The 26206-nt window shown below is 38.6% G+C and overlaps 1 protein-coding gene across 1 annotated transcript in view; it reads left to right on the top strand.

Moving 5' to 3' along the window:
* The window catches only part of CRIM1 (cysteine rich transmembrane BMP regulator 1), a 175092-nt gene that overhangs the window by 8481 nt on the left and 140405 nt on the right, over positions 1-26206 (top strand). Inside the window, exon 2 of the mRNA XM_041476809.1 lies at positions 6649-6822. Coding sequence (XP_041332743.1) covers positions 6649-6822 — 174 coding nt within the window. The remainder of the gene's footprint in view (positions 1-6648; positions 6823-26206) is intronic.

Below are 26206 nucleotides of genomic sequence, written 5' to 3' on the forward strand. Positions count from 1 at the left end.
TGAAAATCTTTCTCACTGCATTGGGGATTTGATCACCTGAGATAACATGCTAAGATAAAGCAGGCAGTCAGGTTGGAGACAAACATTACATGCATGTGTTCCTGAGGTATCTAAATGTTATGGTACAGTTCTGCTTTCCAGCTTTGACTAGAAATTTTCTCAGGAAACTGCAAAATCCTTTTGTACTGCTGTACATTCCACATGAAGATTTGATCCTGGAAAATGAACCATTCCTAGATGTGGAAAAAAATGCTTTCTCACAAAACTCTCAGCTGTGTGTCTTACCATAAAAGTTTCTGCCGGCTCTAGTCCTTGATTCATGACTTCAGTGGAGGAATAAGTTGCAAGAGGGGAAAGGATTGGAGCCAGTTTATGAGCTCAAACTCACTTCAAGGCTAGTCTTTCCTTCTGCTGCTTTTCAAGGTCTGGGGTTGGGTTTCAAGCATTCTTTAGTGGCAATTAGTCATTTCTATTGTTCAGCTCCTCCAAAACATGAATTTCCTTTCCATCATTCTTTTTTCCTGTTCAAAGAGAAGCGAGAGTCTACTGGCAAGAAGCATTTCCTTTTTTTATTTTAGCAAGTTAGAATCCTTTCAGAGTCTCATACCGTCTTAATGAATAGCACTGATTTGAAAATGTTGCATATGCCAGTGTGCTGGAGTGGCGGGGCTCAGACCTTGGGTCTAGTTTCATGGAGGAGTTTCTGAAAGGTTCCCCCCTCTGCCTCCCGTTTCCCAGAGGGCAGTAGCAGTCTTAATAAGGATTGCTTCTCTCTTGTCGTACAATCCAGATTTAAAAGGATACTAGAATCTGTAAGATGTGACTTGGACACTTTCACTTCCAGGTCATCAATGTATTTTATGGTGTCTTTGCTCTTTTCAGCATCCTAAGATCTATGTAGGATGCTTAAAAAAGGCAGAAGTAGCAGAGTAACATGCTGAGTTAAATGTAAATTGTGAGAGTTGACTCAATCCATTCCAGTTAAATTACAGTTCAAAGGGTAGTGTGATAAACATAAGATTATTATGGGCCAAATGCTTGTGTGTTTGTTTTCAACAGTGGCACTTTAGTGATCATTTCAGTGCGTTTCTTGCTGTTTCGAGGTAATGCATTATCTAAACTCTGAAGGTGAGCAGTATAGCATTCTCCATGGAGTGGCGGGGCTCAGACCTTGGGTCTAGTTTCATGGAGGAGTTTCTGAAAGGTTCCCCCCTCTGCCTCCCGTTTCCCAGAGGGCAGTAGCAGTCTTAATAAGGATTGCTTCTCTTTTGTCTTACAATCCAGATTTAAAAGGATGCTAGAATCTGTAAGATGTGACTTGGACACTTTCACTTCCAGGTCATCAATGTGTTTTATGGTGTCTTTGTTCTTTTCAGCATCCTAAAAGCTATGTAGGATGCTTAAAAAAAGGCAGAAGTAGCAGAGTAACATGCTGCAGTTAAATGTAAATTGTGGGAGTTGACTCAATCCACTCCAGTTAAATTACAGTTCAAAGGGTAGTGTGGTAAACATAAGATTATTATGGGCCAAATGCTTGTGTGTTTGTTTTCAACAGTGGCACTTTAGTGATCGTTTCAGTGCGTTTCTTGCTGTTTCGAGGTAATGCATTATCTAAACTCTGAAGGTGAGCAGTATAGCATTCTCCAAACAATAGCTGATAGTCATTAAATGTCCAGAAATAAAGAGAGGGGTTGGGGCACAAAACAGACGTTTCTGTGGCAGGCAGAAGGAATTGAAAACTTTAAGCAATGGAGAAGCAGTCTCTAAAAAGGTCTTTCCTTGTACTTTTAGCTTGCACCTGTTTTGAGATGATCCTTTGCCAATGGGTAATAATAAATAACAAATGTAACCATAATGAGGTAGTGTGTGCCTTGAAAGTAAGGCTTAAAGTTAGTTTCTCAGTAGCATGCTTTTCTAAAAACACAGACAGCTCTTCAGGCAAATAAGATGAATGCTTCAGTTGTGACCACCATGCCTTGCGTGGTGCTGTGTTGTGAGTGCTGGTATGTAGGATTTAGTACAGAAGAAGTGATGGAATGCTGCTTACCAGAGACATATTTCTCAGACCATTTCCCAGACTAGACCTGTTTAAGGATCTCTTGTTCAGCTTGTTAATGCTTTAATCCTCTTCCCTACTTTAGGTGCGTGCTATGACAGGACTTGGGAATTCAGCAACCCAGAGCAGTTTGTGAATTTTTAGCAAGCTGAAACATTTGCTTTGCAGAAAGCAAGTGATTATATGAATGATAGAAGAGAAAAGGAAAAAAAAAAGTTTGGAATTAATGTGAAGTCTCCCTTCCTTTTGGTATGAAAGCACAGTTGGAAGAATTAAAAAGGTACTATGTCCAAGACTTAACTTTGATCTGAGTAAATGCAGACCTACTTTATTATCTGAAACTTTATTATCTGGAACTTGCCTGAATGAGTTGGAAGGAGTGGGGAATTGCATGTAGATAGAAATTATTTGAAAGAGAAATGACTTTGAAGCTGTAGTTATGAGCCTGCTGGGAGCATTTGAACTCTTTGAGGCTTGTGTGCAAAAGGTACTTGAGTGACTGTATAACAAGACTCCAGTGACAGTTCAGGATGGCTAAAAAGTGCAGCCCTTTGATTTTTTTTGCCCTTACGTGATCATGCCAGCACAATGAAGTGGTGAAAATCACAGCTAAACAAAGATCAATTTGGATGAAAACTAGTAGTTCACTTGGGCTTCTTTTGAGCTGCATTGCTTCTGAAACCTCTGGTGTGTTAAGTACACACTTGATTTTTGTGTTTTTAGGTATCCTAGAAGTAGCTAGGGGGTAGGATGTGCATACCAAGGTTTGAGGCATAGATTCTTGTATTTGGGTTTGTTTGGCCCTGCTTGCAGAGAAATAAAGCTTTCACAAATTAGTACATTTCAGTTCTTGTTCACATCATCCAGATGTGAGAGGTAGTCATAAAAACCGGTCTTCTGAAAAGGAAGCCATAGAGGTCAAGCAGAGCGTGCAGGAAAAGGTATACAGCCTGGAATAATTTGTGAACTGTCCCAGGTCCCAAATCACTGGTGTGTACAAGTTTATTGTTAGAATAATCCCCAGGACATGATGATCTTTTTGAATAATAGAGTCTAGGTTATATGTTTTGTACAAGATATCATTCCCTTATCAGTTAAAATATTGCTGACCTCTAAAGGTGTGAGCATGCTGTACTGGACCACTATTTATCTGCATCAAGGAGAGCACTAGATGTCTTTGCATCAAGTATCCAAAGCTTGGAATTGAAGTGATAGGCTGGGTTCATCCCTTTAGCTCATGTGAATACTTTCATGTGGTTGTACCTTCCATTCCAAAGAATTTTGTTCTGCCTATATTGATGTGACTTCTGGGAGGTTACTCTAAGTGGTAAACAATTATTCATCTAGCAGGACTTTGAAATTCTGTTCATAAAAGGACTAAATCAGCTAGGAAAAGGAGCCAGTCTTTAGTCTGCATAAAAAATTATGGTAGACTTGGCACTGATTTACTGAACTAAAATAAGCTCTTGCTACATGTTTTCTACTTCATTGATGGAAATCTTGTTTCTAAATAAACTTGTGTGAAAAGCAGGCTGGTAGATGATGTGCAGGCTAAAACTGGATTTGCATTCTTCCTGTCTGAATGTAACTTTTTTCTATTATCACCCAGTAATGAAAAATAAATACCTTGTTTGAAGATTCAACATGTTAGAAGTATAGTCTGAACAAGTATGACTGAGGGATTTATCTTCTCATTAAGACTTTAATAGCTACTGAGCTAATTTTTGAGGTGTGTGGCAGTGAATACTTCAGGTGCACTTACTATTGGACCACGTGCTTCCTGTGTACCTCCTTTTCTGGAAACTTATGAGAGCTGGCAGATGTGGTACCAACCACTAACCTGTCCTGGAGATCAGTGTGTGTAGTGCCACAATGTGCAGTGCATCGGCATCGAGGCGCTCTGCCACGGGCAAGGGACGAGTCTGCTTTCCGTGCAGCTGGGTCCCACCTTACATGGGGCGGGCAGCTCTCATGTGACAGGATCCTGCTGATCTGTCTGCCTTGGGAAGGTCTAATGCTGAAATACCACAAGGCAAAGCAGCACAAATGCTCTATAATAGTTTGCTAGAAAAGCAGCAGAGCATCACCATCTGTGTGTTCTTCCAGTCTGCGCTGCACTGGCCTGGGAACACAGGGCTGAGAGCCCACACGCTGCCTCTGGGCTCCTGTCCTGCATCCAGGAGTACAGAAGGAATGGCCTATCAAAACAGGGAGCAACACAAACACCTTAAGGCTGTTGGGTTGGTGTGGATGAATCTGTGGTCCTTGCTGTTACAGAGTTTCAAACAGCGAGTCTTCGACCATAGGTGTAGCTTTTGTTCTTGTCCTTACATGGATTAATGCTGTGACTTCTAAAATACAAATTGTCCAGGCTGTATTCCGGCTTCTCAAAAACAGGATGTATTATTGTTCTCCAAATTCTCAGGGTTTTTTTTTGTTTTCTTCTTCTGTATGCATAGCCTCATCACAATGAGTGTGTCCCAAACATTACAGGAGAGGCATCTTCCTTTGAAAGAATTTTAATAGTTTCTCTTCAGGAACTTCTGCACTTCCTTTGACTTTCATTGATACAGCTGCTGTATTGGATAATAGGTTGAGCTAAGAAAAAAAATGACTTCCTGGGGTTACTGACTACTCTTCCTTTGCTATTTTTATGGAGAAGAGCCATGAGGTTCCCATGGAAGTTCCCATCTTCACATCTAAAATGGACTTTGTTGTTTATCGGTGCTTTTTTGTCAGCAGGCTACTTTGACAGCTCATAATAGAAGGCAGGGAGGTTGTTGTACAGGGAGAAATGCACTGGTGAGAATCTGTTGTGGCACTTCCCGTAGATCATGTACAGTACTGAATTGGTAAACAGCTCTTTCTAAATACTTTTTTTTTTTTTTTTTTCCCAAAACAGGAAAAACATCAGGTTAGTGGATATTCTGCATATTTCTGTGAGTGGAAAGAATTTACTTGCCAACCTCAGCGTGTATGTATATACTGTTATTTGCTGTTAGATTTTAGGCTTCTGTTGAGCATCAGACTACTGAATTATAGTTTTGTATTGGCTGTGGCCTCTCATACTGGAGTACAGCCTCTGATAACCCCAATGACAAGAAGAAACCCACCATGCATAACTGGAAGATATTTTAACTTTTTGAGGTGTTTTTTGGCAGGATCTATAGTGGAAACTTGCTTGTTGATAGTAAATAAAATTGGAGTGAACTGCTTAGAATGTGCAATGTGAGTGCTGCTGTTGAATGTAAAGATATAAAGATTAAAAATATCTAATTTTTTCCTTTTGTCATTAGTAGAAGTCAGTGGACTCTGTGCAACTATTTTGTAGCACTTGGTTTTCCAAGCTTGTCTGTCTATAAAACATCTGCTGTTCTGCAGTGAAGAATACCTAATGCCTAGTTTAGTTTCTTCAGTCTTGTTTTAAAAAGTGTGTGATAGGACAAGGAGGGAATGGTTTAAAACTGAAAGAGAATAGGCCTAGATTTGATTTTAGGAAGAAATTCTTTGCTGTGAGGGTGGTGAGGCACTGGAACAGGTTGTCCAAAGAAGTTGTGGATGCCCTGGAAGTGTTCAAGACCGGGCTGGATGGAGGTTTGAGCACCTTGGTCTAGTGGAAGGTGTCTCTATCCATGCAGGGGTGGTGGAACTGGATGATCTTGAAGGTCTCTTCAAATCTAGGACATTCTGGTTTTCTATCTTGATTAATCTTCTGGCTTGAGTAATCTTCTGACTTGGTGGGATGTTTCTGTATGTGCACTTGACCTAAGAAAACTGAAATATTGTAGGACTGGTAATCTTTTGGAATTTTGGATTGACTGGATTAGTAGTTCTTTCTGGAGTTTAAAAAAAAAAAAAATCTTATTGCATGTGGCCTCCTGAAAGGAAGATGGGCAGTTACAACTGGAACACCAGTTACACACATTTGACAGGACTGATTCAAAAGGAACAGAGTTATTTAAGCACAGAGACTCATCTTGTCCCCTCTATCCATAGACCCTTGACAGCAAGGAGTGCAGTGTCAATTGATCAATTCTCCAAGAATATGTATGATAATTGAGGACTGCTGGAAAACTCATTTTTGGTCATATAACAGAATCAGAGGTCTGGCATCTTGCAGCTTTTCTGTAATAAAAAGTTATCTCCATGGAGTGAATTCTATGTGATGCATTTTTTAATCATCTTTTAAAATGCTCTCTTTCTGACTCAATTTTGACTTCTCTAACAGCTGCAGATTCTGTACAATGCTCTCACTTCCATTACAAATATAACTTCAACTATCTGCAAAAGTTATTTCTGTTATAATAACACTCATTTGTACTACAGCTATGCATTTGCCTGACATGACAGTTTTTCATACAGATGGAAGAAAACAATGCCAGTTGCTTTAGCAAAATGGGCAGTAGAACAGCTGTGAGACATGGTATTTGGCAAATTCCACTGTTTGGATTAGTCTGTTATTTTTTTAATCTGTTATCTTCTGTTTAGCACTGTGTTGAACTTGAAGTGAATCCCACCCAACTCCAAAGCAGCTGAAAATTACGTACTGCAGCTGAAATCCAGTAGTGAGCAAGTTTGTTTGTTTATTTTAGATGAAAACTGGGATGATGATCAGCTTCTTGGATTTGAACCATGCAATGAAAACCTTATAACAGGTTGTAACATAATCAACGGGAAGTGCGAATGTGACACCATTCGGACCTGTAATAATCCGTTTGAGTTTCCAAGCCGGGATACTTGTCTGTCGGCCTTAAAAAGGATTGAAGGTAAGCACTTGTCCTCAGTATTTCAGAGTTAGTATTTTCTTTCTGTGCAGTTGATGAAAAACTAGACTATAGTGTGTGTTTAAGGATGGCTTGTGTAGTTTCAGATACCTCTGGTCTTCTACATGTCCGAAAACAGCTGTATGTTTTAGAGGAAGATAGTACATCATAAGCTTATTATTCCAAATGCTTAAGTTTAAGATGGGAAAAAATATGCTTTGTGTGCTATGATGTTTGCAGATTTTAAGGCTAAACAGTTCTGTTTGTAGTTTGTGGTAGCTACATTTCCTTATCTTCAGCTGCAAAGCAGTGTGGAATACTCTTCAGATGTGTTGATGTGACTGAATCATGAATAAACACATTAAACACAAACATGGATTGTAAGAGTGAAGGCACAGTAAAGGAGTAGTTACTGATTATACTTATGTCTTTTATTATATGAATGCATGAATTGCTATTTTCTTTAAGTCTACATAATATTACATTACCTTACTGGTTGTATTTTACAGTTCCTATGTTCCTTTGACTAGATTTGTATTAGGCCCCATACGTTTATGCTTATGCATACATCCATATTTGTTATGCTTTTTTTTTTCTTTTTGTTGTTTATGGCTAAACTGGAAATGAATTGGGTCAAATATATCTAGCTGGAATTAAATTTACATGGTGTATTTCTGGATTGTTCTGAACAGCAATTAAAGGAGTGATCTTGAACAATTTTTTATGATGCTGTAATTACTGTTTCTTTTCCAAAGTGTTCAGGAACATGCAGAAGTTGATTAGTGGTGTGAACCTGTTTAATTAGACTACTTTAAATGTTTAAAGTCATATGGAAAAAGTTAATGTATTTATAAGGCTACTGACCATATTTCAAGTTAAGGGGATCTTATACTTAAGGAAGTGTGATGTGATGTCAACTGTTGTACTTCTTTTGTGTTAAGAATATTGGTTTTATGCTACAGACTTTAACTAAGGAGATGTTGTGAGAAACTGAAGAAATATACTCATGATTGTTGGTTGTGATGTTGCTCACTAGAGACATACAAGTGCTTGGTCTGGGATTTTTGTGGGTTTTTTTTCCTTACGTAACTCTAGGAAGAGCAGAGGCAGAGCCTTTGGTCTGTTGTTGATGTGATAGTGGGCAATAGCATGTACGGGTTCTTCAGTCTTACCACTTCTCTTTTCACGTGTGAACATGTAACTAAGTCTCTAGTATTTCGGCAGGACTCTACTGGCATGGCAGTTCATTGTGTACTCACTGTGAAAATCTATTGTGGGTTGTCTTTTTGTACTTTGCAGCCTTGGAAGAAATGGACTTAGCTTGTGCAATGGCACAGCTGAAGCAGGTAGATTCTGAGGCACTTGCTTTCAGCAATCTTTTTTTCAGCTAAATTTTCATTTCAAAAAAACACCATTTCATAATTATCCATGAGGTAACAGTATTCTACATGTAAACTGACTGGTATAAGAGCTGTGGTGCAGTTATTTTTTCAGATGTGTAATTTTCTTTTTTTTTTTCCCTCAGTTTTATTTCTTTGTGGAGTGGAGAGGGTGTTCTTCCAAAGCCCCAGACTGTGGGGCACCAGTAGAAGTGTTTAGGGCCTGTTGACTTTTTAATTTTTCACAGTTGGAAAGGATGGCTGATGCAAGTGTTGAAGCAACAGTGGTACCTTTAAATAACAGAAGTCTGGCAGTTACAACTTGAGTGTTGTAACAGTCCAGCTTTTACTCCTAAGACTGTGAATTTGCATTTGCATCCTCAGACTATCAAACTGTACCACTGAGGGATGTTGGAAGGTAAATCCCTTTGTATTTCCTAATAGACAGGCAGAAGTCATAATGTAATCTTGATTTCTGCATTTTACAGATATTGTCTGTTAAACTTGCCTACAGGGTTTTGCACTGTAAATGTTTATTCCCTCTTTCTCTGGCTAGGATTGGTAATTTAATGCTAACTGCTGATGGAGGTTGTTTCTTTAAATGCATTAGTTCTTGTTTTGGTAATTAAAACCAAAGTAATGCTTCATCCTGTACCTAAGCTAACGGAAAAGAAGAATAACTTTTTTCCACTGGTGCTTGCCATGTCCCTGTTTGCTGAGCAAGCCAAGTCTCTTAGGTGAAATGGAATAGACTCTTTGGTGTGTCTGAGCCAGTATTTGCTGCTTGACTATTTCAGGTTTTCAGATTTTAATAGTCTGAAAATGGAATTCAACCACTTGGGAAGTCCACCTGAAACATGGGTACATGTTAGGTAGCACACAAACCAGAGGGCTCTATGAGCATGTTAAATAAGAAAAATCTTTCAGTTTATTTAAGGCAAACTGAATCTTAAAGTGTAGTGTCATGTAAAAAGGATGATTCATAAGATCTGTTAAATATGTCAAATTAAGATTTTCCTGAAATCCAAAGTACTGATGTATACTTCACTCTTTTGGCTTGTCTGTTAAAGATAATAGCAGGAAGATTTGAAACTAGTAATTTAAACCTTTAAATACTCTGATAGAATCTGTTGCCATGGAAAGTGGGACCAAGGGAGGGTAGTCTAACTTCTCTCTCCTCACCACCCTTTACATGGATAATTAAATACACAGTGTGATTAAAAAGACTTAAGTTGAATACCTGAATGATGGATACACCATAATAAGAGTTTCTGAAGAAAACTGCCCAGCTTGCTGAAAGCCTGCAGATAAGGAATCTGTTGCATAGATACATACAACCTGACAAGTAACAAACAGCGAGCTGAAATCTGGAATCCCATTTTCATATGGGAATGTGCTAAGGGATTGAGGCTTTTGCATGTGCTTCATTTTCTTGTGCCTTTTTCTGCTAGCCCCTTCCCTTTCAAGAGCCTTTCCAGTCATCTTCCTTCTTTATCTAGTTTGTCTTATACTTAAGCTTTGCAGCTTGTGTGTGGTCTTACCCTCTGGGCTTGATGTCAATTCTAGCTTTCTTACTCTGCGAACCCAAAGTTTTCTCTTGTTAGCATCATGTAGGATCTTTCTTTTCTTATTGGCTTGGGTTCTGCCTGCTTTCCTGGGCTACTCATATTTCATTCCAGCTTTACCTCTCTCTATCCCTTTCTTTGCTTACCTATTTAATTCTGTTTGTATCCCAGTTCACTTAAAACAACTTCTATCCCTCCTTTCCAAAATCAGGTAACTTGGGCTCTAATGTCGCATTGTTTAGATGTCATTGACAAGCCCTGAAGCCGTGTTCTTTATTTTTGTCTCCCTGAGACTTGCTCTACCCTGTACTGGGAAAACCTCTAATGAGAAGAAATGAATCTCTACTGAATTGTGTGTAACCTTTTTAGGGGAGCTGATGTCTCTTGGGAAGAAAGTATGGCAAGGCTAAAGTGCAATCTCAGTAATGCAAGTGGTCAAGGTAGTTGTCATCTCCATCCCTTGCCCTTGTTTTCCTGGAAAACAGTGGGATTAGATACATTTGAAAGGATTGGTTTGGCCATAGAACTTGGTAGCCAAACTCTGTCTAATTTTCATGTAGACATGCTGGAAATGTTTAAAGAGTTGTTACTTCCATAGAGTATATAGCATAAAACACTTTTATGCTTAGAGACATCCCAACTCCTTCACCAGGCTTGAAGTGCCTGTTTCTCCACATGAATCGTCAGTGACTTTTCATAGAGAAGGTTTGTATAGAGGTCATGAACCATCCTACTATGAGGAAATGCACACGTTTGGGCCTAGAAAGAAATTGTCTGGAAAAGCTATTGCATACCTTGTAATAATAAGACTACTAACAATAATAGATTCCTGTGTTGGGGTGTTTGGGTTTGGTTTCGTTTTTGTTATTGTTGTTTAAAATGCTTTTGGTTATTGTCTTGATGAGTGCCTGTTCTGATATGGTTCAGGAAATCCTGTGTTCTTGAGCTTGGAAGGCTTGTTTGTGTTCAGGAGCCTGCTGATGATGACAGCTTGGTTGAACTTGGACTGGTGGAGTGGACTGTGAAAAATATGGCCGGGGGTGGAAAGTGGCAAGATGCCTTCTGTCTGATGAGCCAAAATTAATGGACAGGAGTCTTAATAAATTACATCTAATGCTTTCTTGCAGTCACAATTTGCAAACAATTAGGTGCCGCCAGCACAAAAGAGTCAGTTCTTCAGACTTGGTATGAGATGCTGAGGATTGGGGACGGGGAATTAAGAGAGGAAGTAATTTTTTTCATCATGATAAATTTGTAGGGCATTGATAGGAAGTAGCATGGAAAACTTGTAATGTAGGACCTGTTCAGTTGGCTGAAAATCTAGTTTCAATGACTGTGTTCCAGTTCTGGGGTCTTCTACTTTCTCTCCCACTATGCCTGTCTGGCACCAGTTCAGATAGCCCTACAGAGCTTTAAAGAACAGGAACCTAAGGATGTTCTTGTGCCTGCTCCTTCTCCTCTACTAGAGCAGGCCTGGGTCTGTGATCTTATGAGCTGCCTCTTCAGAGGCATCGTCAGGCTCACTTCTTTATGAAAGTTCTAGAATAGCTATCTCCTCTTCCCTCTGGGAAGTGAAGGGAAAATTTGGGCTCAATGCATCCAGTCTTTCACTAGGTGGGCTGTACCTTAGTCTTAGACAACTTTGCTAAGTTGTCTCTTAGCAAAGAGTTTGCTTTGATAATACCAGGTTGTGATGTGACACAGACCAACATGTTTTCCAGAGAGAGCATAAGTGCTATCAGTCATAGCAGTGATGGTGGTTTTGCCTCATAGGTTCAGTGTACGCTTGAGGTGTAAGAGGAGAAACCAGTCAACTTCATCAGTTCTACTCTATCCAAACCATAAGCATTTTCCAAGTCGAAGTTAAACTCAGGCTTTATTCAGAGCAAGTGTGAAGGATAAAATTTGTGCCTTTTTAGATGAAAGATGTGATTAATGCTTTAGGGTAATGAACTTCTCTCATTTTTATCTCTGTCCCATGTAAAATGTGCTGTTGATACTAAATTATTGAAGGTGTTGTTTTAAGAATTTCTTCTTGGTTACCTGGCTTGCACCTTTCCAAGCTATTCACTGTTGTCCTTCATAGGTGAAAGAAAAGTGCCTTTTAAGTTGCTGGTATCTATTAAGCTGGCTTATTGCAACACACTCCTTGCATTCCATTATTTTTTACATGTAACTGAATAACTTTATGCTGACAAATGTTGCAATACCTGTTAGACCAGTCCTGGAATAACAAATATGAGAAGGTAATTTTATTCTGAATGCTTGTTTGGTTGTTGTTAAGTTTGATTTTGTGTAGAACTTCACCTGTGTGGTCTTAATGGCTGTATAGAAAAACTAGAAGAGAATAGATCCAGCTTTATGCTGATTTATCAAGCAAAGAGCGGAGTGAAATACTTTCAGATGTGCTTCATCTGATATACTTTCCACCCCCCTTGCACAACAATTAATGTATGTTTTTGCTCAAATAACTGAACTTTGAAGGTTGGCATGTATTTGCAATAAGGAATGCAGTTGTGGCAAAGATCCAGATTTTACCCTTGAACATGCTTGTGAGAGCCAAGTAAGTGCATTTGAAGGCAAAATTTCACATGAACACAGAGAAAACCAGCAGTGTAGCTTTTGGGCTTTTTTTCTGAATGCGTAGAGACAGAAGGGAAAAACCACATTTGATATGGAAATAATACAGATTAGAAATACCAATACAAACTTCAATATACAAAGCAATTTTCCAAAACAAAAGAGGAAGAGATCTTGATTATTAACTCAATAAGAGGGTTCTGTGATAGTGGCACATCTGGCAGTGCAGTTCTTTCACAGCATGACTGTGCAGCCTCACTTTTGCAGGACTTGTCACTTTTTCCCGACTAGTTCCTCAGAGAACTGTTCCCTGATCAAGGAAGTATGATCTTTTTAGCCAATATATTGGCTATTTTGGTATGTCCTGTATTTAAGGCAAGATATCACACAGACAAAATCTATGCCATGAGATTTCAAACTAACCATAGGAAATCTTGTAGAAGTTTCAGAAAGATATCAAAAGAGAAACCTGACTTTCATGTTTCTGTATTGATGTGGCGGGATACCTAATTTTAGGCTTAATTAGATTATGAATAATGCAGTTTGTATTAACAGGGAAAAAGCTGCATCGCAGGAGCTGTTAGGAGGGAAGATTGAATATAGAGCACAAAACTGAGCAGCTGGTTAAAAAACCCTGAAGTGTCACTATCACAAAAATTGTTTACAATTCTGTATCTTTTCTCTTTTTCCTTGCCATTTTATGTAACTGTGTGGTGTTTTTGCAGTGTAGTAACTGAGCTTATTGCCTTGCTGTGCTGCACTTGCTCATGTGAGCTGCGGTACAGATGCCATGCCTACTTTCCTACATCTGTATCCTCAGGCATGTAGTATGTGTGTATGGATAGCGTACTGGATCTTCCATTTGTGACACTTCAGCTTCCTTCAAACTTGGAAGGTTTTGAGATTGCTATGGACAGAAGTGTAACCTTTACTGTAGGCCCTGGGATAGGACTGAGTGACAAATGCCTCCTACAAAGCCTGCAGTCAGATGAGATGGTCAAAGCAGGGTTGTTCCGAGACAAAGGAGTATTCTTCCTGCCTTTTGCTGTTTCAAATGCTTACCTGCATTCACCTGAAACTGAATACAAGATGACTGATTGTACCTGGAACTTCTATGAGACTAGGAAAAAGCAGGGCAGGCATCTTGCAGCTGGTCAGATCTTGTGCTGGATAAATTTTGTGCCTCCCAAAAGCTCTTTTCCACGCTGGCAGCTAGGCTGTGCTTGGAGTATGTCCACTTTAACAGTAGTGGCAAGCTACAGGTTTAAATGAATGCTTGACCTTACTTCTGTTCAATTTGAGGAAGAGAGTGAAAATGGAGCAGGTGACTTTCAGCAGAACGCTTCCAGATGCAGTGTTGATTTTGAGGATCAAAAGTTAGCTACGTGTGACAGAAGAGACCTGAACAAAGATTTCAAATTGAATGGTGTGTAAACATTAGGTTAATGTTGTGTAGCAGCAGGAAGCTATATTCCTGTGGCTGGGTCACAGGTCTTGTTTTGACAGGGCAAGTCTTGTTTGGATATATGTGGCATTGATGCTGACAGAGATAACTGAGTGTTAAATGAATGCATGCAGTGATAGTGGTATCAATGACATACTGGTCAATATGACAATTTTAGTACAGTGGCTATGTCTCTATAAATAATAAGAAACAGTTTATTGTAAAATCAACCTTTTTTTTTATTTTTTTTTTTGCTGTTGGATCACCTCCAGTAACTTCACAGTTGTCTCTTTAAATGAATGATATGCCAATATTTTGTGATTCTGAACAGTTGTATAGTATGGGACAAACTGTTTTAGCACTTTGTCTCCAAGTTTAGGCCTTGAAGTTTTTGTGGTGTTGTTTTCTAAATGAAACAAACACTATGTCACTTTCACATCATCAAACTGATTTTTCTTTGTAATAGAATGAAGCATTACCAGCAAAGTGTTTGTGTCAAAGATGTATGTATGGAGACTTGAATCAAAGCAAGATCCTTTGAACCAGTTGGCTTTTAGAGAAACTTTGGTTTTAAATGTGAAGCCTGACCTTGAGATTGTTTGGGTTATCTTTTGAGAAAGTTATTAAAAGACTTTCTTAGCCTTAATGATGATAAAAAAGAGCTTTACCCATTCCTGAATTCCTGCATATGTTTTCTTCCCTGTTGTCTTAGATTCCCTCGAGTGTTCTATGTTCAAAGTATTTTTTAAATTATAGCTGTTCAAGTTCATGAAAACTTCCTTCATTCAACAAGTAACTTACATATTTTGTCTAGAATCAGATGTTATGGAAGTCCTGCCTTTCTGTCCAGAAGAGGTAAAGCTTTCAATAACTCTTGGCTTCAGTAAGGAACAGAAAAAAAGGTACTTTTGTATGTTTCAGACATGTAAAAATTGTTGTCATAGTGACAACCCAATCTACATAATTTAAGGTGCTAGAATTTAAATGACTTGTTAAATATATATGCCAAAATTGCAGCTTCTATAAATGACTTCACTAATAATGTTAAATGTTGAACATTTTTGGCACTAGTCTATAACTTTAGAAGGACAAAGAAAACACTCTTTTGATTTAAAATTAATATAAAAAGACCCCCAAGCCTCAAACTGAAAACTCAAATCTGCTTTTGACCCCTGGTTAGGAGGTGCAGTCGTACACAGCAGCAGAGGAAATGCTTGACATTCTCATCATGTGAGCTGGGGCTTCCAGTCCTTTTGGCACACTTATATGAGTTTGTCTGAGATCTTTCTTTGCAGTTGTCATGTCAGACTTCTTGTAGACATAAATAGGGAACAGAGTAATGCCAAAAGCAACATGTTTCATCTTTCTACTTTGGATCTTTCTGTAATTTGTATTTATTGCTTTATGAGAGTTTTGAACACAAGTTCCTAAATTCTTGTTCACATTTAGAAGTCGGGATAGAATACTAGTGTCAAGGTTTCACAACTGGAGTAAAAATATGTATTTTTAAAAAGCTAATCTAGATGCTTCTGAAGAAAACCACTTCAAACATCCAAAATGGTTTAATAAACTTGTGACTGATATGCCATGCTACAATGCTGGATAGAAAACAAGATGTAAAGTCTGTTAAACAAAATGTTCTAATTACTGTGCTGCTCCAGTTTGTGGGCAGTGTGGGTATTCTTTACCTGGGTAGATCCCATGTGACAGAAAACTGAAATAGCAATCTTGATGCTGTTGCTTTTCAGTGGTCTTGCACTTCATACTGCCATGTCAGTTGAAGAGTTAAGGCGTATACTTCAATCTGTGGCATCATGCTGAGCGTTGGTCCTTACCATGGTGCATGCCACTGCTCTTAGCTGCCAGCTTGCAATAACTGGATATCTTCTGCTGGGGCTTTGCATGTCCTGCAATGTAGGCATACCAGGTAGAAAAACAAACACCTTGAGCCTGGAACTCGTCTGCTAGAGCTGAAGAGCTGTTGGGAGTTAAATGCTGTCAGTCTCCTTGAACTGGATTTCTCCCTGAACAAGATGCTGGCAGCTGCCAAGTCAAGAGTAAGAACAGAGTAAGGCAGGACTCCTCATCCCAGCTTTACTAGAAACTGGAAACTCCAAGTGAGCCAAGCAAGATCAAAGTGCAGTGTGTGTGTTTGGAGGTGGGGAGGAGGGGAAAATGAAAAGAGAAAGAAATACCCATCTTTTTTTCCCTGACGTCTCCTCCTAGTGTTGGAGAATTAAAATGCTTAATGGATCAGCATGCTAATTCTGTTTGTTGTGTGACCTTAGGTGTGTTAAGCAAGAAATTGAGTATTCCAGGACAGTGGATATTTGGGAGAGCATACAGGTAACTGAGGGTGGATGGGACTCAGATCCTGGCTCAGGGGCTGTGCCTGGATAGCAGGGCCCTTACAAAGAAACATGTGATCTGACTGCTTCACTGATAGGTCTGAATCTCTTACAAAACATGATATACATAAGACCTAGTGAATGAGTCTGAGGCATAGTAGAAAATGAGGAGAAAAGGAAAAGGTTGCTATTTTCAACATGTAATGTCTGCTGTTTTAGAACTTTTCATTACTGCATAAAGTTATTCTAACTTTAGCAAGATTTTTGTTTTCTAGGTGTGTGTTTGCCTAGTCTTTTTCAAAACTCTGTGAGGTGTTGCTGAGATTCCTAAACCAAGTCTGTAGGAGCTAGTATCATATGAAGGGATGGTATGCATTGGTATTGCCTAAAAATGGTTTGTTCTCTCCTTTGCCATTGTCTGAGCAGGACAATGCTGAGACATTCATGCTCAGACATGCTTCATTCTATTACAAAGACTCTGGCTAACCTAGTTAACAATCCCTTATGTGGATTGTCCTGTATAGGGAACTGTGCTTTACTACTGTGTTCTGCAGGTTCCTTACACTGCTGAAGAGTTTCAATGGATCTGTTCAGTATTAATGTGAAGTGAGATTAAGTGAAACTTGCAAACCGACATAAAGCTGTAACTTCACAATAACACATCCTTAACTTCTTTTGAATGACACTCTAACATTCCAATAATGTGAGTAGCTGTCCTACATGCAGACCAGAGAATGAGTGGTCATTGTAAGAAAGTCCCACACTTTCTGTAATCCACAACTAGTTTGGTTCAGGAGGCTGTAGACAGAAGTGTTTGTGTCTGACATTGAGTTTACTGAGTCCTGCCTGCATTTGTGAAGCATTGATTGCCAGTGCACACATTTCAATAATCTTTCTTCTCGATCCTGGGGGCTGTTGCTGTAAAAACTACTGGCTCATTGAGAAGGGAAAGAGTGCTTTCCTTTCTAGCAGAAATCTAGTCTGTCTTTACAACTGCAGTTCACAAAACTCATCACTGTGTGATCAAACATGGTTTCACATCAAGTCACTTGTGCACCTCTTTCCATCACTGTGGTAGTTCTTACTTGTGTGATAGTTTACATAACTGAAATTCAAATCTGCGGAATATGGAGCAAGAAATAAATCTTACTGATATCTTATTTTATCATAAAAGCCCAGTGGAAATCTGTGAATCATTGCTAGGTCTTCAGGATTAGCTCACCTGTGAACCCCTTGTGGAGATCTTCCCTTTTTTTGTTGTTTTTTTTTGTTTTTTTTTGGTTTGTTTTTTTTTTTTTCCCTCCTCCCCCTTCTTCTTTCCCACCTCATAAGGGCAAAATTTTCATAGGCTACATACAGTTAAGGGACTTACTGGGGAGTACAAGGATTGCTATGGAGTTGGAGGAAAAACTTGAAGGCAAAGGAAACTTGTCAAAAGGTTAAGACAACTGTATCATGTTTGTGATTTTGCTTATGTTTTAGGTTTAGGTTTTTTTTGTCCTTTTTGTTTTGTAGCATGGTGGCTTGTTTTCTTTTGCTTAGTGAGGGTTTTTGTTGTTCTTTGGGGTTTGTTTGTTTGTTTTTCTGGACTGAAGCTAAAATACCTCGAGCTATCTGTTATTTACTATGGTATGTGTTATGGATACCAGAAGACCTCATGGTGTTCCAGAGTTACAAAAGTTGGCAAATGGGAGCTGAAACCTTAAGTAACTGTAAGGTATAGCCTAATAAGAATATGACATCACTTTAAATTTCTTTGCCAGTTTTCCCACAGAAGAATCATAACTGTCTTAAATTAAAATAATTGTTTGTTACCTGGCTACATCTGTGTGAAGTTTGTTCTCTGAATGTGCCTTTGATAAGGTTTCTTTTCTTAAAAATAAAGAAAAAAATGACAGGCTACTCTGTGCCTTGTAGTCTGGTGGTTTTGACCCATCCTGACCAAGTAGAATGAATTGATACTTCCTTTCTCATCCCTGTTTTGTGTAAACAAAGACTGACCTAGTTTAGGCATTAAAATGCTTCTGGCTTTGAATCCCATGTGGAAAAGGGGGCTTTTGAGTTTATGGCCTGATGAAAAGGGGGATTTCTGATGCCTCTTGCCTTAAGGAGTTGATGTCTCATGCTCCTTTGTGTCCCTTCTCCCTGTTGCCTTGACATGGCATGCTCTGTCCATGCTGTGACCTGGGGAGGGGAATCCCTTAAGCTATTGGGGCCAACAAACATTCTTTATTGACAAATTGTGATTCAGATGGTTGTGATTCATGGATTCATGAAGAAATGAAGCTTTTATCATTCTACTGCTTTTGTCTCTCAGTCTCTGCTTTTCCCTGTTTCCTGCTCATGATTACTTTTGAGATTTATTAGATTTGAACAATTTCAATGAATGGGTAAGGACTTCAAAATATTACTATTCTGCAAGTACTGAGTATGGGCAGGTGACTATGAGACTATACAACAGGAAATCCACTTCTGTATGAGGCAGCAGAGAATCTGTGGCAGCTGGAGGACTGATGAAGAGAAGTATACCATTACTATTTGAACAGCTAGAAAAGCTTCAATTGACACTCTCATATTGCGTGCTACAGAATGCAGTTCTGAAACGAAGCTGCAGGGAACGAGGCCTTGTAATTTCAGTGCTAGTGAAGCTGTGTGCTCTCTATTATGTTCTCTGCTATCAAATGCTTCCAGTAAAAGGAAAAAAAAAAAAAGTAATAATAATATGGTAGATACAGTAATTTGAGGCTCTAGATGCCACTAGGTGGCAGAACCCCTGCATCTATTATGTGGATTTCTTTCTGTGCCTTGATTCTTCATCTGAGTATATTGAAAATACTTTTCAGCTATCGTGTAATGAGAATAGACATCAGTAGGGATGTGTACATGCTCTCCTAATTGGGCTTATATTGGCTGCTGTTGTGGGAACATGGAGGGCATGCAACACACTCTTATCCTTACTTCTTTAGACTGCCTACCCCTTCTGAAAAGCCTGCTACACAAAAGGCAGTTGCATTTAGTTGCACTTAGATGTCAATACAACTCTTTCCCTTTTTCTTGATTTTGTTGTTAATAGATGACATATGAGCAGATGACAGTGACATTTAAGAGGAATGCTTTTAAAGAATACAGTGGCAGGAACATGGAGATGGTGAATGGCTTAACCTGTGGTAGAAGGTGTAATTTTTGAGTGTTGGAAGCTCAGTGTTTCAGAGTGATTAATTTCTGTTGGTGAGACTCTTGTAGCTGAGTAGTTATCAGTTGGGAAACAAACGTATATTGAAGAATAGCTGTTAGTGATTCTTTTCAAATAGGTTCCTCTTCTCTTAGTGCTAGTCTTTGATTGCAATGTGCTTGTCATCCATTCATTGTGGGAGATAATTTTAGCTTTGTTTTATTGCTGTTTTGACTTATAGAGCAGCTGAGATTGTGGCTGAAACAGTCCAAGGATAGGGCCATTGCCTGGCTCTATTTACTAGTAGAGGGCTATGTAGTTGTGGGTGTTGGGGACAGGATAAATTCTGCAATTATATCTGTTTACATGTTGTATTTCCTGGGATGCAGCCCTCATCTTGCATTAGGGGATACAGTGCTACTAAGGCAGGAGACATCCATGTCCTCATGACCTACTCATAAGTAAGCCATCTCTTTTAATGAAGGTATCTATGAGTGCATGCTTAGTAATGAATCTGATAAATACTGATTAACAAATCTAAAAGCAGTATGGATCTGTTTCTTTTGGTGCTGGATTTTAGGAACATCATGTAGATATTTCAGTTTGGAGTATTAAAACTGAAGTGTCAGATTTCAAAGCAACTTGATTAGGGTTTTCAAAAAGCATTAGAATCTACCTTTAATCTCTAATCAATCTGTTAATTAAAATTAACACAGTGTGATATCTACTCGGCATTTTGTATACAGTTGATCCTGTTCTATATGAGGGAAGTTTTATTCAGATGTTTCTGACAACCCATAAAGAAATATGAAGGGATAACAGCTTCCTGCATTTGTTGGGTAAATATTGGCTATTTTATAACTATTTTGCTCTTCTGGAATAATCACATGAATGAGAATCACCTTTTGAATGTAGTGTCTTGGAGGAATTGTACACAAGTCTCTTATTTCTCAGTGAGTTCAAATAGAAGTTTGCATACAAATGGCTTTTTCCCACCTCAGTTTTCTTTCAGTGCTCCAGTCAGCTGTGCAAACTCTTCTTCACCCTTTTAATACATCCTGCTTCTAACTATCTCTTCTCCAGCTACACTGCATCAAATCATTCCTTGCTTCTGGTGATCTTGCTGGGCATGCCCACACCTCATGAATACCTCATTCCTTCCTGCATTCTCTGTGGATCTGCTCTGAAGAGCTGAGTAAGAAATGCAAGTGCTGTTGCAGCCACTGTCCAGCTCTAAGTTGGGAATGTGATAGGGATGTTTGTGAACTTGTGCTCTTGGTGGTGTTAGATGCAACTCTTGTTCTAATCTGGACAGGGTGGGTTTGGAAGGGGTTTTTCGGTTTTTTTTAAGGAGGAGATTTTGGGCTGTCAGATGCAGTGCAGGTGGCATGGCCTTTTGTGAAAAGCTCTTTATTGGCACACATTTCTGAAGCTTGTTTGCCTTTACAGTTCCTTTTAAAACTACTAGTGTTTGTTTATTTGTGAAACGTGTATGGAAGTGTTGAAGGATGTACTGTGAGGGGTTGAAATTCAGCCAAAACAAAGAGAAGTTTTCAGAAAGGTGCTACTTTGGCTCTTAGTCTCTTTATCATAGAAAGGCAAATTGAAAGAACAACCCCAAATACCAAAAAGTCATCTGTTTTTAATTTAAATATATTTTTAAAAATTCACTATGCTGACAGAAATGCCTGAAGCATCTTGGTGTTCAGAATTGCATATAGTTTCTCTTTTGTATCCTGTTCATGTCATCAGCTCTGTATAATTTCTACCTACAAACCAATACTGTGGAGATCATTCAACAGGCTTTATTTGTGGTGTAACAGCCAGGGGTATTTATGCATAATTTGTCTTCAGTTCCAAGTTGTGCTCAAGTTATTGTTTTCCTATATCATCCAGTAGAAAAGATGGTATTTCTTCAAAATTTGAGGTTGGTTGTTATAAATTACATTTTGTTTTTCCTGCTTTTAAGTAGAAGTTTAAAACTTGTGTATAGTAAGCAATCTTCCTTTCAGAAAGGAAATTTGTTGATTCTGTGTATTCCTGTGATGTGTTGAAAATGGCTGATGATTGCAGCTTGAGAGCTCCAACACACAAGATCCGTGTAATGCCTGATGGATCTTGCTGCTGTCATTTGAGACAGTGTAAACGTAGCATACTAAACTGATGAAAGCAAGTCTGTACTGAGCAGATGAGCAGTGGTGTCTGGGTGTAACATCCCAATTTTTCTGACTGTTTGGAAGTGGTGGTGATTCCTGATCAAGCTATTGCAGTGAGGTAGAGAGAAAATAAACTCCTTAAGCAGCTTTGCCAGACCTGAGCTGCTGAAAAGTTCAGTGATGGTGAAGGGAGTTCCTGAAAGGAAATGTAGCAGGCGTGTGGGGACAATACTACAATTCCAGATAGCTGTGGAGTATGCATTAGAGATAATGGTGTATATCTGTCCTGTTGGTGAGACAATGACTGATACTGAAGCGATGTTTCCCTTTGTGGTAGAGGTCTTGCATGGGGTCTTGATGGGATTTTGTTTAGAGAAAGAAGAACTGGAAATAGTCTATGAGGGAAAATACCTTGTGTAACTCATCAGCCTTGGGTTATGTTAGGCCTTGTTTTAAATATGTGAAACACTGTGTGATATCTGCCTGTGAGATTGGGTGACACTCTCGAAAAGAGGCTTGGCTTTATAATGCTGTTTTTTCCTCATGTATAGGGTCATACTGAGGCTGTTTGAGTGCAGTGAGCTTTATTTACAAATTCCTGAAATGATAATGATGATCCTTTTAGTCTTCCTGAAACAAGATGCAGAGAAGACTGACAATGCTTGTTTGAATGTCCAGATTGTGGCTGTGGTTTGAATGAATTTTCTGCTGACTTCTGCATGAAGAAATTTATTTCATCCTTGCAGTTCATTTTTCATTTTATGGTAGATATAATTGCTAGCTGAGATTGCAAATGTTTTAATTCTCCGGTGTAGATTGATGTGGGATATTGTTTTTCTGCTGATTTACGAGAGTGTGTCTGGGGAGTGATGCATTTCTCTGGTGTGTCTTGTGCCCCTTAGGGACCTCAGCAACCTTGGGCTGTTGGTTTCAGAGGGCTTCTGTGACTCTGCCTGGCCAAGAAGCTAGGCAGTAAGGTTCTCTAGAGATGTCACACTGTGTTAAGTGAATTAGATTTGGACTGTGCAGCCAGTGGTTCTTACCAGCTCCAGCATGATCCTTTTTAGCAGGTGGATTAAGTCTATCAGTTCTGCAGTCCCTGGCTTCCATCAGTCTTGAGCCTGTGGATTCATTGGCCCTGGAAAAGGTAAGTCCCTTAAAAGGGAATTTTCTTTGGAATAAAACCACCCCATCAAACCCAGCATCACATTCAGGTAGTTTTTGAAGAGGCAATTGTAAGAGTTAGTGCTGTGTATTTAGCCATTTATTACTAAAGCTGCACATGCCAAATTACCATAACTTGGAGCATAGGTCTCGTGTTTCTCAGTGTAACTTTTTGAGACTGACAAAGTTCTGCTGGATCCAAGGGTATCACAGAGTGCTCAAGAGCAGTTCTGTGGCTCTTCCTTGTGTGGTCCTGTTTGGACAGGTTGGGAGACAAATTACAGACTGCAGTTGCTGGCACTGAGCATCTGCAGAAGCTACTGAAGGTCTCCTCTCACTCTGCAGTAGTGGAGCTGCAGCTGATACAAACAACAGTGCAAGAACAAATGAGCTGAGCAGCAGCCATGCCTTCCAAATATTTTGAGGCACTCTTCTTGTGTGTGGGAAGGTGCTGACCTCTTTTCCAGAAGATTATGGTGGAATTACCTTCTTTCAAGTGTATTAAGTGGCTATTGCCTTCACTGCCCCATTAAGACTTAGCAAAAGGAATGTTAAACGTACAGACGTTTGATATGTGGAAAGCATTAAGTATCTCTCAGGTATAGTCAGGTCAAACAGCTTTCTCTCTCTCGTTTAGAAGTTCATCAATGGATTGTGGTTTTTAATGTTCAGAAATAATGGCATGATTGACACTTCTGCTGTCTGTGGCGTAAGGATATCTAGATGTTTACAATTCTTACTGTTCCACAGTGAATGTTGTTCAGCAGTGGAAGGAGCAATGACCATTGTCTGAGTCAACTCACCTGCCCCCACCACATATCTTGACCACATAGGAATTTAAAGGCATTTCAGTTTTTGATTCTTAATCTATAGAACATGAAATAGCAATTAAACAGAGGGAAGTGCATTAAGAAAATAGGCATGGAACAAGAATTTAAAAACTGGGGAAGTGTGATAAATGTTAAAAAATTTTCCTGACTCACTTTCTAGACAATAATGTGAGATTTTTGGTTTCTGATCCATTTGAAGCATCTCTGCTGAGGATACTGAATTTGTCTTGCCATATTTCCATCCTTTTTGCTTGGAAAGCAGGTGCTGAATCATAAGCGAATATTCACTGAAATTATAGTACTGGTGCACTGTAGTTTTCACTACTGAAACTGCTGATGTAGCAAATATGAGTTGTTGTAGTCCATGTTACATTATAGGTAGCTTGACCTGGAAACTTCCTCTTGTAAAATAAACAAACATGGTGGTAAATGACTCTCTCCTACTTTTCTGGCTCATTTTGCTCTTACAGTTTTCTAACTGTAGTCACTTTCATTTTTATGTGCTAACATTAACGTTGACTTTTTCTCAGCTAGTTGAGGGAGCTTTATGTTACTGCATTTCACTTAATTTACCTCTAGGATTAACATTTTAGGGAGTTCAGTGTTCCTGATGATAAAATCCTTTCTCTTCTATCAAGACATCTGCTTTGTTCTGTGCTGTATTCCCCAGAAACTATGAAATGCTCCCATTTCAATATTATGCTAAATTTGCTCCTTGCTAATTGCATGTGGAAGTACAGAATAAGTTTTTATCACTGTTTATAATACTTTCATTTCTATACTTTCATGGTCAAGGGAAAAAATCTAAAGTCTGTTTTTAGATGTTAGTAATGAAAATTTTTAAAATTATATGTAACTAAAAAAAAACAAAGCAAAAAAACAAAACAAAAAGAAAACAAAAAAAACCCCAACCAAACAAAACAAAAAACAAAAACAAACCACCAAAAACAAAAACCCACCAAACACCAAAACAATAAAAAAATCCCGAAACATTCCAAAATGAAAATAGCCCAATATTTGGACAAGGTAGGAGAAGTGACAACCACTGTCTTTTTCTTTCAATGTCTTCCGTATAAAGAAGAGATAGAATCTAAACTGCCTTAATTTTCAGTATTTTGCTCTTGCATAGTCATGTTTAGATTCTCTAGTATTATACAGCCTGCCTGTGTGCCAGTTGGACTTGGAAAAAAAAAAAAGTCAACTTCTTTATTTTTCCAAAATTCCAGGTTATATAAGAAGCAGGTTACTTTTCCTAGGTCAGCAGACATTATAACAAATACCATGAAAGCCAAGTGCTTGGAGAGCTTCCTAACATGTAAGTGTGGTGGAAATTTCCTTAGTTGCAGTCTTTAGCTCAGACAAAAACCTGTGAAAGCATTCCCATGCTTGCACAGTGTGCTTCTCCTTTTAGCATGAAGATGAGTAACATAAATAGCAGTACTCAATATTGACCCCTTACTAGTTCTTTTTAATTCTTCTATGAAGCATTTCTTCCATAAGATTTATTTTTTGATGTTGGAAATAACTTTATTCATAATTGTGACAGTCTGCAGAGTCCTTTAGCTTTTCTAGTCACTTTTGGAATATTAAATATTTGATGTGAATGTTAAATAAATCCCAATTTTTTCTCTCTTTGGTAGGTCCCCTCTTCCTTTCTTCCCCACTTTGTGAACAAACCTTTACCACTTGTAGTCTTCATCTCTAGTATTTCTACCACTGTTGGAATTCTTTTTGCTCTGCTACATTTATACAGATGTAATTATTTTTTGTAATTCCATATTCATAAAATTCCTATTACAATGTGCTCCCATTAGCTCTTAGTTCCCACTATTGATGCTGTTGTATTTAATATTGGGAGTTTTCTAATTGTTTTCTGTTATAACACACCAATGATTTTATTCACTGAAAAGAATTCTGTTTGCTTTATGTATTTGTGTATATAATGTATATGATTTCAGATTACCTGTTCTTATGTTCTTGTCAACTGATATATTGCTGACTGAATTCTCAAATGTTCATTTTAAGAAGTATCTTTTAAATAATATCTGAAGTCTCACTTAAAAAAAAATAAAAGGACTGTCTGTCTCTGTGAGGTTTGAAAAGCAGCACCAAAATATTTTCAGAGTAATATACTATTGTACTCAGCCTCATTCCTGTCTCTGCATTGCCTGCCTGTTGCCTTTTACTTTCAAAGCTGGTTGTATAGGTAAACACTTCAAAGATTGAGGAAGAGGATGCACTTCAGCTCCCCTCAAAGCACTTTAGAGAGGAAGTACAACTGACTCATCAGTGAAATTGTCTATACAGCAAATGCTGGTAAGTGTACTAAATGAGCTGCAAAAACATTGTCTATGGTCTTTTAATTTTAGCAGTCCTGTAATAGGATTACTGTTTAGATGAAAATGTACGTTTGCTTTTCAAGTTGAATGATGCTAAGTTAATAATTCTGTCTTTAATACATCTCTCATCTTGGATCTAGAGTTGTCCATTTGTTTCAGACAATACAAGTTACTTTCCCTAGCCTGCTACCTGTCTTGACTGGCTTTCTTCCTTAGGCTATATTCTCCTGTTCCTTTCACAGGAAGATTATCCATGGAATGATAATGTGTGAAAATGCCTCAGATCTGCACTTAAGTCTTGCTGGCTATTTGCTAACTATGTTAAGTTTGTTACACTCAAACCGTTTTGAATCCTTCTGTAATGAGATTTACTTTGTCTCTTTAAGATGTGGGAACACATGATCTGATAA

This window comes from Pyrgilauda ruficollis, unplaced genomic scaffold (genome assembly GCF_017590135.1).
Source record: "Pyrgilauda ruficollis isolate IOZ18807 unplaced genomic scaffold, ASM1759013v1 scaffold4, whole genome shotgun sequence".
Taxonomy (NCBI): Eukaryota; Metazoa; Chordata; class Aves; order Passeriformes; family Passeridae; genus Pyrgilauda; species Pyrgilauda ruficollis.